Genomic DNA, 16,686 nt, shown 5'->3' with positions numbered 1-16,686 from the left:
GCTAAAGATTAGATGCATATAGTCTGCTGTTTTAGGTAAAAATAGCTGCAACCTTTTTTACTCTAACGTTTCGACCACATCCACATGCTGTACCGATTGGTTGGTTAACACGTCCTTTAGCCGGGTGAAGAATGTGTCCATACTCTCCTCAAGCATGGTTCTCGTTGTCTCGTGTATTCGATCGATAAATTCTTCCTCTTTGCGAACGTACAGATTGAACTCGTAATCGATCAATCGCTTCTGGCTACGATAAAACTCGTCACTAAGTTCCTGTTTGCTCATCGGAATCGTTGCATTAAGTTTGCTGTTCCGATCAGGTTTAGATTGCGGTGCAGGACCATAGCGCATCCCCACTTTGGTGCTGGGCATCTTTTTTGGTATGTTAGTATGCTTCCTTTTTAGATTGACAGTTGATCGTTCTGTGGCTTGTGGTTGGGGAGCGGCATCCTCGTTTGCGTTACTTAACAGATCCATCGAATGCTCCGCTGCTGTGATAGTCTCTTCGGCATCGGATTTGCATAAATACTCTTCACTGGATGTTTTCACCAGCAAACTATTTAGCAGACAGTCCATTTCTTCATAGAACGGAAAGAGTTGCTGCTCGTTTTTGCTATTGCTGCGCTTCGCCTTCATGTAGAGATTTTTCAAATTTTTCCATCTCACACCGATCTGCATGTAGTTTTTGTAGCGATACCCACTTTCTATCATCTTGTTCTCAATCTGTCGGAAAATTTCCATGTTCTGTTTGTGTTTGCTGCTAAACGAACCGGCATAGCTGTTGTCTTGCATGATCTGTAGCATTTCCTTCGTTTCGTCATACTTCCAAATGTTTCGTTTATTCATTTTTGTATTAACTAATATCGGTGGCACGGCGTTCGCTCTTGGCAGAGACGCTAAACAAAAATTTCCCAGAACTAACTAAGCGAATCACAACAAATATGGAACTATGCTGACAGTTTATGTTGCAGTGCTGCCAGCACACCGAAAACGTCAAAATGCTCTGTTTTCAAAATCGTACAGACATGAACAATTTTTCGTCCCATCAAACTTAAGTAAAACCTCCAACAATGGTTTAGTTAAAATTGTGATTGAGTTTTCACCACGGATTCCGATCCATATAACTTTTTACAAACAAAAAAAGCAATTACGACATGCGTTATTGCGTTTTGTTATTGCTTTATTTGTACATATATATTTCTGTCAATTTACATTTTCGGATTCAGATTACAAGAAAACAATATTTTAGCTAAATTAAAACCAACGTTCTCATTTGCCTAAGTTTACAACAAAAAAAAAACGAAGAAAAACCAAAAAAATCTCGCTTCTAGTGCGCTGGCACACTTTTCGTACGCACGCACTCATTCGCTATGTACAGAGAGTGATTTATTACAAAACGTCTTTCATGGCGCATCCGGCGACGCTTACTGTTTGTGTCTCGTGGCTTACTACGTTGGCGAGGCAAAGTGTGTCGCGTGCAGGTGAACGAATGATTGTAACAGGATAATGGCGACCAGCACCCAGCTGCCCACCAGGCTACCGTCGCTCAGTGGAGCAGCCCGATTACCTCCGTTGTACGTCGCGTTACAGCACTGGGCGGCAAAATTGATGACGCTCGGGTAGTAGTGATTCCAGAACTTCACCGCATCAAAGCTCATGGTGGTGTGGTCGCTCATGTTGAAGGAACGATCGATGATCAGCACGCCCGGCTCGGTGACGGTGAACTTTTCCCACCGGATGTACACTCCTACCTGGGTCGGATTAGTGAACTTGGCAAAGTTCGCCCACAGTGTCATCACGATGTCGGCCACCCGCTTGTCCGCACTGTCCCACTGCATTTGGTCGGCGAGCGCTAACCAGTACGGCAGTCCCCACAGGAAGATCAACTCGAAGTTGTGCGGCACTCCTACCCACTCGGGCACATCCTTCAGAGCGGCCGCCGTCCGTGGTTTGATGTCGAAACGGTACACGAACGTGTCCGCCTGTTGACTCATGTGCATCGCCAGCTCGATCGTCGGTGCGACGTATTTGCGCTCGGTCGCAAACTCGATATACTTGCGTCGAAGCGTGACAGCATCGGTAGTCGGAGGGTACGGTTTGTACTGATACTGGACCGCTTCCATCACGATGTCCATGTTGCCGCCGCACAGCGTTTCGTTGAAGTCCATTTCGGCGAGATCTCCCATGACGACGTCACCCAGCAGTGTTTCAAACATTTCCGAGCCCAGTCCGTGCTCGATCATGTCACCCATCGTCAGTTCCAGGACTTCCTCCATGTCGGTGTGACCGATCAATAGTGGCACCCGGCGCAGTTTCCCCTGGTGTACCAGCATGTTCGGGTGGTCCGAGATGAAGGGTGTGGTCGTGTTGCTCAGCCCCCGGTCAATGACCGGGCCCCAGTCGATTGGAGGTGAGTTCTCGGCGAGGATCTGCGCATCGACTCGACGCAAACAATCCATCAGCTTTGTGGTCGGCCGACGGAAGCACCCGAAGGCGGTCGCCAGCTCGTCCAAAGAAGATGCATATTGCTTGGCGCTGCGGACGCTCGAGTCGAGCAGCAGACTGCCGGACATCAGGATGGCCTTGTGGAACATGTCGTCCGTCCAGTCGCCGGACATGAGGTGTAACCCCACGCAAATGGCGCCTGTCCCGTGGCCCATGATCGTGACCGAACCTTCATTCCCGTTGAACAGCCGGATATTGCGCTTGATCCAGAGTAGCGCGGCCGACTGGTCCATCAGACCGAAATTACCCGGTGCCTCCCCGTCCATGCTAGTGAAGAACCCGAAGATGCCCAACCGGTAGGCCACCGTCACAACGATGATCTTCTGCTTGAACACCATCTGGAAGGGATTTAACGTGAACGGTGTGTCGCCATCAAAGTCACCCGTGGGAAAGGTTACTAGCACCGAGTAACCGTCCGTTGGCATGGTTGCTGCAAAACGTCAAGAGAGAACATTGGGTATGAAAAAAAAAATGAATCATTGCTGGTTTCAAAACTGTCAATTAGTAGAAGAAATACTAATATTATATCTTTACATGTTAGATTCAAATGCATCAACTAAATACAAAACTTTCAGATTAGCAATCAATATGGTGAGTATTTGTGGTGGCGATTGACTGATCGAAAGGGAATAGTTGTTTTTAAAAGATTCTAAATCTAAATTTACTTTACCTACTCTATCTACTATGTGCTGGATATTACATGGCATATTACATGACTATTGAAGTTTTGTCTACTGAAAAGGATGCCCAGTAAAAGAATTATCACATCGAGGCATATAAAGATTGCAAAAATAAGTTCATTTCGTAATTTTTTATTATCTTCTTGTAGTTGCTGCACTAATGTAATATCTTGAACGCAACATTATCTTGAAGTTGCAACATTCGGTGAAATGAATTGTTAGCATTAGCACATACAAGGACGATGTTTTTCTTTTGTTGACCAATTTTTCCCATTTCGATCAATTCAACAGTCAGGAATGATTTCAAAGCCTCATTTCAAGATAATACTGGTTGAGCTAAAATAACTTCAACGAATGGGTTGTGGAGTCTAGTTGTTGCAAGATGTCAAATTAGACAACTCTATACCTTTTACTTGCTTTTAGCATATTTGTTTATGATCAATCTACTTGCAGGAATACAGAGGAAAGATTCTGCTGGAATCTACAGAGTAGGAATAGTTGAAAAAATCCATTACTGCGTTGGTAGTAATCATGTCTTCAAATAACACACAAAACCTTACACATCGCCCTTCAATTAATGTTTACCTACTGTATTGTGAAACGATTCGATTCATTCACTTATCAATTATGCACTTTGTCATCGAACGGTCCTTTGATCGGATGATTAATCGGGAAACCATCGTCCAACGACAGCAATCCCTCCCGGGAGCAGCGTTTAGCTGCTCTGAACAGTCCCCTAAAACCCAAAACAACCCGGCACCACAGCCCACCGATGAATGGTTCTAATTTGTTCCACTTTTCTTCGAGCTCACCGCTACAGCCACGTGATATAAATTATGTATCCCCGGCGCACCGTGTACCATTGTTCTACCGCAAAAACCGTAACAAAACAACAACAAAAAGCAGTCGCTTCAAGCGTCGTTCGTGAGTTTGCAAAATCATGCTACGTCCCGTTGTACTAAGGACAGCGCTGCTCGGCAAATACTAACCCAGTGCCCGACTAGTTGCCCGACGTCAGTTCGTTGAACTACGTGCTGGCGGAAATCGAGACTCCTGGCTTTGGTAATTTGGTACGAAGGGACAGCAGTCCCCCAACAGTGGCTTCTCGCGCTCTCTCTGTGTGAGTGGTTCGTGCTGTAACTGATGCCGTCACGCTTCGCTACTCCGCACGGTACGGCCCAAAAGGACTTGCGAGATTCCGTAGGCATAGGTTTCTTATCAGCACGAACCGATCTTGAAATATTGATGTAGGGTTTACTTTTGACACCTACGTCTGAGTGGCCAGCAGTAAGCACTGTACGCAAAGGCAAACATTCAAGACACCTATCAGGGGAGTGCAAGTATTATTGCTTGCTTAAGAATTTAGCACACCAAATTCTTGAAAATGCAGTCATTTCCATTTCCAGCGGCAGAATCGTGATGAAGCTTGATTAAATTCATGCTAGCAGGAGAGTGGCGCTGGTGTTGTAAATTAAAAACCCATTAACTACTGCGGATACGCTGCGAAACCTTTGGGGAACGCTTGCTGGCGGGAACTTACCGGTTGACAGAGCGTTCTCCAACACTCTTTTGGTGACGGAATTTGTCGTTTAAGTAAATATTTGTCCGGCGCATTGTAGACTGGGGTACGTTCTTGTTCTGCCTAACGGGCTTAGCTCCCTTTGCCGTGGGTGTCCACAATTTTGGAACAATTTCCGTAACAGGCAGTAATTATATGCCACCGAGCGCTAGGAGTCCACGGGCTACCTTTACGGCTAATGGGAGCGAATTTAAAATCCAACCTATTGCATATTGTCTTGCTACGGCGCCGTTTGAAGTTCCATGCGAAAGGAATTTGGGAATTTGATGTTTGCGTGAGGGCTCAGTAACTTGTGCTGGAAAGTGTTTTACTACTGCTACTACTTGATATACTGTGAGATATGTTAAGTATGTGCCAGAAGGTCCTATTCTGATGATGGGGCACGGCTGAAGGTAATATAACATTTAATGGCCCCGATTGGTGGGATACATGCGATAGGAAGCATATGCTTGACGTGTGAAAGATCAGATAATTTTCTTTTGTAAGATAAGTATTCCCAGCCTTTAATAAACTCCTGTAGTATGTGTGGTCTTACCAATGCACGTTCTCTTAATTTCTTTTATAATAATGTACTGCAAGAACGCAAACCGTGCAACAGTTTAATGATTTACCATTCATACTATTGAAATTCTCCAATATTTTCGAACTGTTTGTACATTTGTTGCAAGTTTTCTTCCAAAATAACAATTTGCGGTAACATTTTCAGTTTTGCCATGGACGAAAAGCCAGAACAAAGTCAAACAAGCTCTTGCGAAGATAAGACGCGATACCTTCAATCGTACACGTGCCACCATGTTCGCTCATTAGGTCATCGAGGAACCACCAAACCAAGCAAAACAAAATCATCTCAAACACCGTCCCCTATGAACTTGCAGAACCGCTACACGCTTTTATGGGGTCATCGGGGTAAATGGCGGGTCCCATTCCTCTTGAGTACCGTCGAAACCTTCGCACCGTGTGTACGACGCTGTAACGACTCGGGAGGAACAATTAACTTAGTCACGCGATTCAACAGCAGAAGCCACACCAGGACGAAATAGCCGCATGTAACACACTCACTTCACCCATACGTACCAGATAGTGATTGGCATTGGTAGTGGTAGCGCCGCCGGTGGGTCATGAATTACAGAAAGCTCACACGCCCTTAGCGCAGAGACAAAATAGCAAATTGCATCTTATCGGAGATGGCAATTAACTGTCATTTCATAGTCAATTAGTAGCTTCATCGATGATTGAGCGAAAAATGGCGAATGGGAGGAAATTAGTAGATGGCGCCTAGTGAGTGAGTGTTATTGAGTAGACCCAGAGTTAATGGCATTCCTGTCATTGTAGAGCGTGTTGCCATTTTCGCACATTGTACTAGACACGCAAATGACCATTCCGTGATGATTAATGTCGTTGTGGATCTTCTTGTTCCTTTAATCGGTGAAGACTGGCCACCATTACTGACAGATGGCTATCGCCAGATTAAATTACCCACAGATTAAAAGCTAAACCATTTACTTCAGGGTAAGAAGGATCTAGTCACCATGAAACTGCCAGAGCGGTAGTGTCGTGCCGAACAGACACTGCTAGTTTGCTTCTGCCCGTTGATTAGTTTCCCGCTGATCAGCTTACATTAAAAACAAACCTGTTTCGGAAGGCAATGAAAAACAAACTGTTGCGTTTAGCAACCAAGATTGTGTCCTGCACTGCGTCCACTGTTTCCAACTAAAAAGGCGACCAAGAACAGCTTCTTTTAACGCTTATTTGTTTCACAATCCTGTCGTTTAGAATTTACCTCGTAGTGGAGATCGTAGTGAAGTTAAAAAAATCTCTATCCTTTGCAGAAGTTTTCGTCGGAAAGCCATTCTTTTTTGTCCATCTCTTCGTCGTGTCGGCGGATCGTTCACCAGTAAACAGATCGTCGCGTATGATCCCTTTTTAGTAACGAGCGCCATCTAGCGTAAAACCAAACCTAGCGATAGTAAGTTTGTAGCGACCAGGACGCCACCGTAACGCCAGGCGTAACAGGAGAAAAGATCCTTGGGATCTTTCTCGTAATCAGGAGATCGTAATTAGGAGACAGGGCAAGAAATAATATTAGAATAGGACAGCTAGGGGGTGCACGTTTGCACCAGGATATAAAAGCGTTGGCGAGCTTAATCTTGCTCTCTGCTCCTGCCAACGTCCAGCACGCCGCTACGTTCGAATAAACTACGTACCGCGTGTGCTCGCCGAAAAGGAAGTAAAAATTAGCAATAAACGAGTAAATCATCGCAACGAAGCTAAAAGTTCAATCGAATAAACCTATAGAGAGATTTTAATGTAACAAAGTTTTCTTGAATCCTATATTAAATAAACCTTCTCAAAAAATACAATGATGCCCTTCCGGGTGACCTTAAGGAGGTTGGCTATGGCGAAGGGCAGACAAAGTTTCACGATCTCTATTTTCGTGGCCAAGAGTGATCAACTCGTTCTACAATTTGCATTCGAAATTGCCTTATTTTCTCACCCAAATATCGTGGAATCTGAAATTTACATTCTAGCGTTTGCCCTAAAAAATTTGGCCTGTCACATCTGGGGTGCCTCTGGGAGAGTTGTCGAGCTGCGGAACAACTGTACCAGTCAGAAAGATATTTTTTACCCAGAAGTATCAACCACTCTTTTTGGATGATTAACTGCTACTCCAATGCATCCAGCGGCGGATCAAACCGTAGGCGGAGTAGGCGGTCGCCTAGGGCCTCGCTGTGTTGGGGGCCCCAAAAAATTTGTGCCGATTGTGCGATTTTTTAAAATTTTACAGCAGAGTTAATTTATTTTTTAAAAAAAATATTTAAAAAGTAAAAAATTGATCAAAAAATCTTCCTCGATTAAAGAAAACAATTGTTTCTATGTGTTAATAAATGCAGAGAAGAATATCGACTTTGTGACTTTAAAGTATAAACGAAATTGCACCAGGATTTCCGAATGTACCATGTAATAGTACCAGGAGAGCATCCACGGAAGAGGTAGCACCTTGTACAGCAATGTTGGTCGAAAACCGCCGAAATTTATTCAATTTTTAAACACTAACTTTCCCGTTGGTCGTGAAAAATTTCTTCGAAAACTACCAGTTTCCGAATTTAAAGTACCAGGAGAGCATGCACGGAAGAGGTAGCTCCTGGTACTGCGCCGTAAGGTATGCAATGTTTATACACTAACCTTGCAAACAACTTGCAATGCAAGTTTGGTGCATGCAAGAAACTTGCAGCAAGATGGCGCCCAACATCGTACTTGCATGCAACAAACTTGCATGCAAGCTTGAATGCAAACTTGCATGCAAGTTGGTTGCAAGCAATTTCTTGCATACAAACTTGCATGCAAGTTTGTATGAAAGTTTTTGCAAGCAATTTCGTGCATACAAACTTGCATGCAAGTTTGCATGCAAGAACTTGCATACAAGAACTTGCATGCAAACTTGCATGCAAGTTTGTATGCAAGAAATTGCTTGCAAAAACTTGCATGCAAGTTTGCATACAAGCTTGCATGCTAGTTTGTTGCATGCCAGTACGATGTTGGGCGCCATCTTGCTGCAAGTTTCTTGAATGCACCAAACTTGCATTGCAAGTTGGTTGCAAGGTCAGTGTATAAACATTGCATACCTTACGGCGCATTGCATTGCAAGTTGGTTGCAAAGTTAGTGTATAAACATTGCATACCTTACGGCGCAGTACCAGGAGCTACCTCTTCCGTGGATGCTCTCCTGGTGTTACACATTCAAAAACTGGTAGTTTTCGAAGAAATTTTTCACGAAAAACGGGAAAGTTAGTGTTTAAAAATTGAATAAATTTCGGCGGTTTTCGACCAAAATTGCTGTACAAGGTGCTACCTCTTCCGTGGATGCTCTCCTGGTGTCGGCAATCTGAAAATAGCTGGTTTGTATGGAATTTCGTACCAGCCGACGGGAAGTTTGAGCGAGATGAAGGAAGCTTTCCGTTTCATCCATCTTCCTTACACAAGCGATCGCTCTCACGGGTTTGATAGTATGCAATGCAATAGTGATGGGCAAATTTATTCCACACTGCAGGTGTCACCTCTTGAAAACATGCTTTCCTGGTTTCGCAAATCTGAAAACAATTGTGTTGTTCATCGCCTAAAACATCAACATGAGCGATACAGGTTTCTAAGAAATTTCTCTGATTGTTACCGTAAAGTAAACCGATTGAAAACTGTACCTTGGGCGAAAAATCGTAGAAGGCGTTGGAGTAATCAGGAATCGTAAATGTACGTAAATCGTAGAAAATGTGATCCAAGTAGTGGCGTTATGGTTCTCTTTAGCGCATACAAACGTTTATAACGAGACTAGCTTACTAGCCCCGTTTACAGGGCTACGCAACAGAACTCTGAGATGTACGCAAGGGAGTTTTCTTTCCCAGACTTTGCTGGTGTTGTTAAATCATGTTTGAAGTACATCTCCCTAACACCGATAATGTCGTTGCAAAATCATGGGCCCCCTTTAACAATTCCGCCCTGGGCCTCCAAGGGGATTGATCCTCCACTGAATGCATCTGCTCCAGTTCTTTGCTATTTGAACGATTTTGCTGAAACCTCCAGAAAGCGCTCGATCTTCGTCTTTAACTTCTTCAACGCTTTCGAAGTGCGTCTTTAGATGCCCTCACAGTTCGATACGCGTCATAATAGAACTGAGCATAATAGAAAAGTTACTGAATTCTTGATCGGCCAGTGGATGTCAGGCAACTCCGAAAAAAAAATCTCTAACACACTTATTTATCATGCGCTATAACCGTTTCGCGGTCTTGGTCTGTTACAGTACTCCTTTAAACAGCTCACGGTCGGACGCCGTCACCGTTTTGGCGGGCGCATCGACGCCATTATTTCAACACAATATGCGTCTACCACGCCTACTCAGTCTATGTGCATGACCTCACAGGATGGGTGTGCATTTACGGGATGGGTCGTTCGGTGTCATTCTTATAACATGGCCATCACACCGGAACCTGGCGACTCTAATCCACTGTACGACAGTGAGTTCGCCGTACAACGCGTAGAGCTCGTCATTACAGCATCTCGTTCATTATTCTTCCACACATACGGGGCCAAATATTCTTCTGAGCATCTTCCTCTCGAACGCGTCATAGTGGGTTTCGTCAGTGTTAGACAAAGTCTAGACAAGTTCATAGAGAAGTTTCCAGAAATTCTTCTAACATCAGCCCATTTCTTAATACGTACGTAAATCCAAAAATTGCTTACATATCTCCCCTTGCTATTTACAGTTCTAGTAGTAACCGATACAGTACAGTCTGTTCAAGGAATTTAAGCCTCACATACAATTGGTTTGGTGACGTGAACCAAACGTTTTCTGTGAAGTATTGTATAATAAAACTCAGACATATTGATGACATTTTCATGCATTAACACATTAGTGGACGGTGTTAGTTTGCGTAAATTCTTCATATTCCACCACTGCCAACACCAAACCGGCCGTGCATGTGGCCCCATTTAGAACAAGCGATTTTTGTTTTTCCTGCACCATTAAAACGTTGTAATCCTGCCCGATTTGCATATCGATTTCGGGGAAAATGGTATACTTCCGATGCCAGCAAACGGTTCTCTTCCACAGGGACGACGACGCCGTTCCAGCGACACACAGGGTTTCCCTCGGGGTAATCTTATTTTTATAGGTGTAGCCCACGAGCGGTTTTCCCTTGCCGGAAACTGATGTGATTCATCCGTTCGAAGGACGAAAACACATCGGTAAGGGGTTTCACGTGCAGCCACGCGCAGGAAAAGGGAGTCAAATGGAAAACGAGCCTGTCGTCTGTAGTACACACTTCGATTACTCCAGTAGCACATATAAATTTGAAGGTCTAATAGGATCTCATAAATGTCAGTATGAGCCATCGTGACGCTTCGTTCTCCGAAGGTTAAACGCTGAATTATTGTTACCCGGGGCCACTCGGCAAGCATGCGGTTGTGCGGCAAAATGTGTTCCCAAAGACACAGAAATTGTTTTCGGAGTAATTTTATTGTGTACGTGTATGCATATGGCAACCCTTCCACATCCGGCACGTCATATTTAAATTCTTTTTCGAACAGCCTTGAAAGTGCGACATGGACACACGGACTGTTGGGAGAAAGTCAAAAAGTTGTAGCTGTCAAAGATTGGTTTTATTTATGGTAGTTTCGGGATTCAAAAGAAACGAACGGTGCACGGTGGGATAATGCTCAACAAAAAGTTGATCGATCGAATTGATCATACAGCTATTGTTCATTTCTCGAACCAAAAAAAAAACATAGAATGTTTAAAGTTCTGCTTTCACGCACACACAATTCGCTTCACTAAACATCCGCTTTCTGACATCGCGCGTGAATGAGGGGCGGTGGTCCGGGAGTTGTAAAGAAATTAAAACTTTCACCAAACCGCAACCGATTACAATCAATTACAAGGCGCGTTTGGTGGTACTCTTACGCACCCATGCACGGTTCTGCCCGAGCTGCTCACTTGGCAGCTCAATTATTGGAAACTCAAAGGCACCTCCACTCCCCTCATTCCAGCTCCCATCTGGCCCATTCTGGCAGTTTAAGAAATCGAAGTGGCGCATTAGAGGGTCCTCGATAAAGATTCAATTATGGCGCTAAAGGTGCGTGTTTGCAATGTGGCCACTAAGCACTAAGAAACAAATGGGAAGAAGCTATGCTCCCCTTGGATACTTTGAAGGTTACAGCGTGAAGTCAAAGTTTACGCCCAGCAACAATGGTTTGACCTTCAAATCGAGCATTCGATCCGATCGACCGGGGCCCGGGTGAATCGAACCTTCGGGCAAAGTACACCGGATGTGTTATTTACTTCAGTATTTACACATTGGATTTTAGCAGTTTTAACATCCCAATAACTTCTATCGGGTAATTGCAGCCGTTCGTGCCGTAAATCAGACGATCTTATTACCATTTTAACGATCATTACATTCGCGGCTTATGGGCCACGTACAGGATGACGAAGAGAAAAGCAACTGCTCTTAGGACCCCCGGCTTGACCTCTAAATCTTGTTTCTTTGTTCGTACAAATCACCGCAGGAAAAGAAATGGATGAAACGTGCTACCGTTTGGTTTGTTTTTTTTTTCGTGCATGAATCAACTTCACACATCTGCAACGTCTCCAAGACCTCCCAGACGACAAACCATGGGTAAGCTTTGACCCATGGCGAGTTCAGGGTCAGTTAGGTAATTATGTAAGACTCAGCCAAAAACTAAACAGTATATAAATGAGCAGTCTGATTGATGTAAGGATCGACTGATGCGATTACTTATGCCGCTGCGCGTGATCTACCTCTTGGCCAAAACGAAAGGTTCAATGTCAAATGTTCTGTATACCTTCATTTCATTGTAAGCTTCTTCTTACCGGCAAAAACCATGAATTAATCAACAGATTGCATAATCCTGCTAATCCGTTCGGAGCATGGGAACGCGCTGAGTAACTGGGCTTCATTTGTAATGAGTTTTAATGAAACTCGCTTTGATACAAAAAATGGTTTAATAGGACAAATATACATACGGTATTAAAAGCTTTCAAATTTACTATAACTTTTCTTTAAATTGGAACGATAATGTATCAAAAATCTTTTATATTTTAAAAAGTGTTACAAAAATGAAGAATGCACCTGGAAATTTCGTACAAAATTAAACATAACTTAACTAAAACAAAATAAAACATAAAATATAGAGCCCTGTGTTGTATCTGTTTATTTATTTGTGTTATCTATATTACAAAGAACTAAGCCAAAAAACTACGAATACTCCATTTAAATGTTTTTTTTCCCCATGGAATGCAATCCAAAGAAGAACCAAAACATTGCCGATAAATAAGAAATAGCATAAAATTACTATAAATGAACCGAATTCCTATGCAAACCTGTTCCCCGTAACGTATCTGGATTGCTTTTTGAACCCTCAAAAAACATGCTTAATTTTGGTACGCAAACATTGGGGAATTTGAACGCCACGAAGAATACGGCACACAATGCAGTAAAGGAAACACAAAAAACAATCCCATCCACATGGAAATCGATTACCTGTTCCGCCATTCCCTAGCAACGTGTTCGAAACCGACCATCGTCACTACTGCTGCCTGTTCCGCTCCCATCCGCTTCCATCCGCTTGCCGAACACGTGTGCAAGCGGATGTGTTTGAATTTTCCACCAGCGAAAGGAAAATACAAAAAAACAAAAACCACCCTGCACCTTTTTTGCCACGGTGTTCGTGAAAAACCAGCTAGTGGCAACACGAAGCAGAGACAGTTTTGACAGTTGAATAGAATAGTGCGAACCGAAGTTTTTGCACTACGGTGTGTTTATAAACGGTTTTTCGCGTCTCGTCGATTTCGGGTCGAAATGTAGGTCGAAAATTGAAGTTGTGCCGTTGTGTAGCATATTTTGCAGCAGGTTATTCGTTTGAGCATTTGGTTCCTTCATTTAGCCGCCAGCCTTCTACTAGCTTGTGTTTTACAAATACAGATATTTGCGGGGATTAACTTTTACGTTACTTGTTTGTTGGATTCGGTAACTACTAAGCCCATAAGTTAATGTATGAGAGGCAAAATAATACCCATTGCAAGGCTCAAACGAAGGCAAAAGTACAACGGAAGGTTGAAATTAGTAAGACCTCTAATTTTCCATTTATACTTAACTTATTGGTCGCTGCTTACGTGTGACCTAATTGTGTGAGGTAGTTTAAAAGGGTTCCATGTCACCCTCCAGGTCACCTTATTGTTTTGAAAAAGGAGTGTGTGGTTACACTTTTTTAAAAGGGTGGGTTGAAGCATTGCAGAAATAATTGCCCATTTCACCATTAGGCTCTTGCCGTTTCTTAATGGTCTCACTACTCTCACTCAATAATCACTATTCTTCAATATGTTTGTGCGATGAAATAACTGAACTTGTGGTGCAAACAATTAAATTACCATGAGGCAGCAAAAGGCGAAGAGGCTTATTATTAAATAATTCCTTATCTTTCCTATTTGATGCTTAACCATAGACCCGATGGATCCGATGCCCGAGCCCCGATGGACTATAATTATAGTGATTACACTTGTGAAGCTACAATGTTTTTTTTTTGCAGAACAAACAAAAGTAGGAGGGTACTTAACGCAAAGCTCTTATCTTCGTAGGAGAAATGTTTTCATGCTTCTATTGATGCTCGCAGAAAGAATGTGTTTATTTCAGTGTTGATTAGCATAATGTTGATACATTTCCTCGATAACAAGGGGTGAGATTGCTATTGACCACCATCACGATGTTGGTGGGTGTCTTATGTTTCTTCATTGCTTTGTGTTAGCACTAGCTAATGTTACGTAATTAGTATAACAAAGTTTACTCAATTGCTACACAAAAAAAAGCTTAAGTGCACCGAACCGTTGCAATAAAAATCATGTGTTCCCGAAAATGGAGGCGCCCGGTGTTTCAAACAAACATTTTTTTTTAATATTTTACTAATACCGTCAACCATTGCCATGCATTTATTAGCATTAGTGGTGTTATTTCATACATTTTTCACATTAATCGTACACATATATGCCATAACATATTTTTGATGCATTTAAATTTATGGTTCCATGCGTTAGTCGTTAGCCAACTGCTGCTAAAACCCAATAAACGGTAACGAACCGACGCCAGCACCAAATGTGATACGTTTTCGCATTTTTATTCATACGTTCGCCGGCACAGGAAAGGGAACACAGGAAATGTCACCAAGGCAGCACAGGGATCAAAATATGCTTTCACTAAAAAGTGCACTCAACAGCACGTTCGTTGGCAGGCGCGAGAGGGCAAATGCAAATGGAGCATTTTGGTTTGGCACTACCAAGGACCTGGCCATGTAGTACACCATGCGACGATGGTCGACTCCATATACTTCGTCAACAGTAATACATTGGGTTCCACTGTTTTTTTTTGTGTGTGCTTTACCGCCTTACCTTGTCCCTCCCTTCGCACGGGTGTACCGAAGCCACAAACACACCCAAGACGGACTGCTGGCGGGCAGGAAGTCAATGGCCATAAAATGAAAATTTGACTCCGTTCAAGGAGAGCCCGGCGTGGCTGGTACCTTGGCTACTCGGCGCTCTGGCCCCCTTGCAGTGGATTTTCCTTCGCGCGGGGTCCAAGTTGTCAACGGTTTCGCGTGTTGCGTCGTGAAGGCGGTGGGATTTATGATTTCGCTGCGGTCCCGTGGCATGTGGCCGTTTTCCCGCTCGATTCATTTCCTTAAAAGTGCCGTTCGTTCGTCTCATCGGAAGGCATGAGGAGTTCAATGTTCAACGTAAAAGTGTGTCACTCTATCCACCTTGGGGCATGTTTGGGTTGTGCAGCATAATATTTTCCACAGAATTCCATCAACTAGGGCTCACTATTTGGCATGATCTTCATAGCAGACTGGCAGACTGATAATACAGCGAGAGTTAACTAGATTTTCATCTCGTTATTCACTTTGAGCACGCGAATATTACGCCTCTCTATCAACAACTACCATCAATGTCTTGACGAGAACCAACCACAACTCGAAACCTTCTTGTAGAAAGGATCGATACCATTGACTGGCGTGTCAAAAAGTTCAAGGAACTTTGGCTGACCACTAAGCACACACTCATAAAATTTGGCTTCATTTGAATTAAACTCTCCGCTGACGCCCCGCGACACACCCGCCATATACTTACAGTCCGGTATGTAGATGTTGAGGAACAGGCAATCCTCATCGTACTGCTTCTCGCCGCCACCGCCATCACCACCGCCGCCGTCGTCGCCGGAACGGATCAGCTCCATGAACAGCTGGTTGTGCCGCCGATGGGTGTCGCGTGGCATGTGCCAGCAGTGCGGTGCCATACTGGTGGCATTTTTCACCCCCTCCCAGCTGGGCAGATTGTCCACCACCGGCGGTGTGAAGCGCTTCTCGTTGACCGGTGCCTGAGCGTACGGGATGCCCAGGTACGCAATGACCCGCTGCGTCCGGAACATCTTCATGTACATGCCCATCACCGTGCCCTGATCGGGGATGGACACGGTAGGTGGATCCCGACCCAGCCCCCCACGGCACAGCAGACTCAGCAGCAGCGCCAGCCGGGTGAAGGTTCGACTCGGAAACGTCGACACTGTAACCATGGCGGCAATTTCACTTTCTCCTTTGGCCGTATGCTGCCCAACCCTACAGCCACACACACACACACACACACAAACCAGCCTGCCTCAACGGTGCGAGATAGTTGGATTTCGCTGCCGCACAGACCGAAACTTCAAAAGCAACGACAACAAAACGAAACACCCGAAACTGGAACTGGGACGTTCGCTGTGGTTTGGTTTGGCAATTCCGAAACTAGACCACGAGCAGGACCCACACACCAGGCCCAAGGGCCCGCAGCACCACTACCAAACAAACCGGAACAGGTTCAACAACCAAACCAAACAAACGGCGAACACTGAACGACGAAACTAAACGGGCGCACGGGAAAATAAAGTCGCACCACTCGATTCTTGCACAGTAGCACTGCTGTTTGATGGGTTCGATCGTCGTACGTTTAGGAGTTGAAAGTACCAATCTCCAATCACAAAAGTACTCGTATTTGATGGAACTTCTCTTCACCACAATCGATCTTCGGCAGAGCCTTTGCCCGATCAACCACCGAGTAAGCGCCAACGTTCAGACCAGCGGCAGTTCTGCAGGTCCTTACGACGCCATGGCTTTACGGATTCGCGCAGAAACTCGCGCGAGGATGTTGTTTCGTTCGTGGCTGCCGCTTGAATGAACACTCGCGCCGACACACCGTGAGGGTTTTGGTGAACCTTGCTGGTTCTAAAATTCCTTCGTTTTGTTTTAGAAGAAGCGGTGTGGAATAGTTTCAGGTACTCTCCCTTCCTTGCCGAACCGCGGCTAAGGGTCTCACGCGATGGAAGTTGTATG

General features: G+C 44.3%; 2 protein-coding genes across 2 annotated transcripts; both read right to left on the bottom strand.

Annotated features, from left to right (window-relative positions):
- Positions 1-57: 57 nt before the first annotated feature.
- Positions 58-843, bottom strand: LOC128302837 (uncharacterized). Its single transcript, XM_053039685.1, has one exon. It carries the CDS (start codon positions 841-843, stop codon positions 58-60), a length of 786 nt encoding a protein of 261 aa, XP_052895645.1.
- Positions 844-1,445: 602 nt separating this feature from the next.
- On the bottom strand, positions 1,446-15,890 carry LOC128300800 (carboxylesterase 5A). The gene is made up of 2 exons (XM_053036996.1): positions 15,449-15,890; positions 1,446-2,932 (listed from the first exon to the last, which is right to left on the bottom strand). Exons 1-2 carry the CDS (start codon positions 15,888-15,890, stop codon positions 1,446-1,448), a joined length of 1,929 nt encoding a protein of 642 aa, XP_052892956.1.
- Positions 15,891-16,686: the final 796 nt, after the last annotated feature.

Source organism: Anopheles moucheti, chromosome 3 (assembly GCF_943734755.1).
Source record: "Anopheles moucheti chromosome 3, idAnoMoucSN_F20_07, whole genome shotgun sequence".
Taxonomy (NCBI): Eukaryota; Metazoa; Arthropoda; class Insecta; order Diptera; family Culicidae; genus Anopheles; species Anopheles moucheti.
Note: the sequence above shows the minus strand (reverse complement) of the source record. Positions and strands in the feature narration are given on the sequence as shown.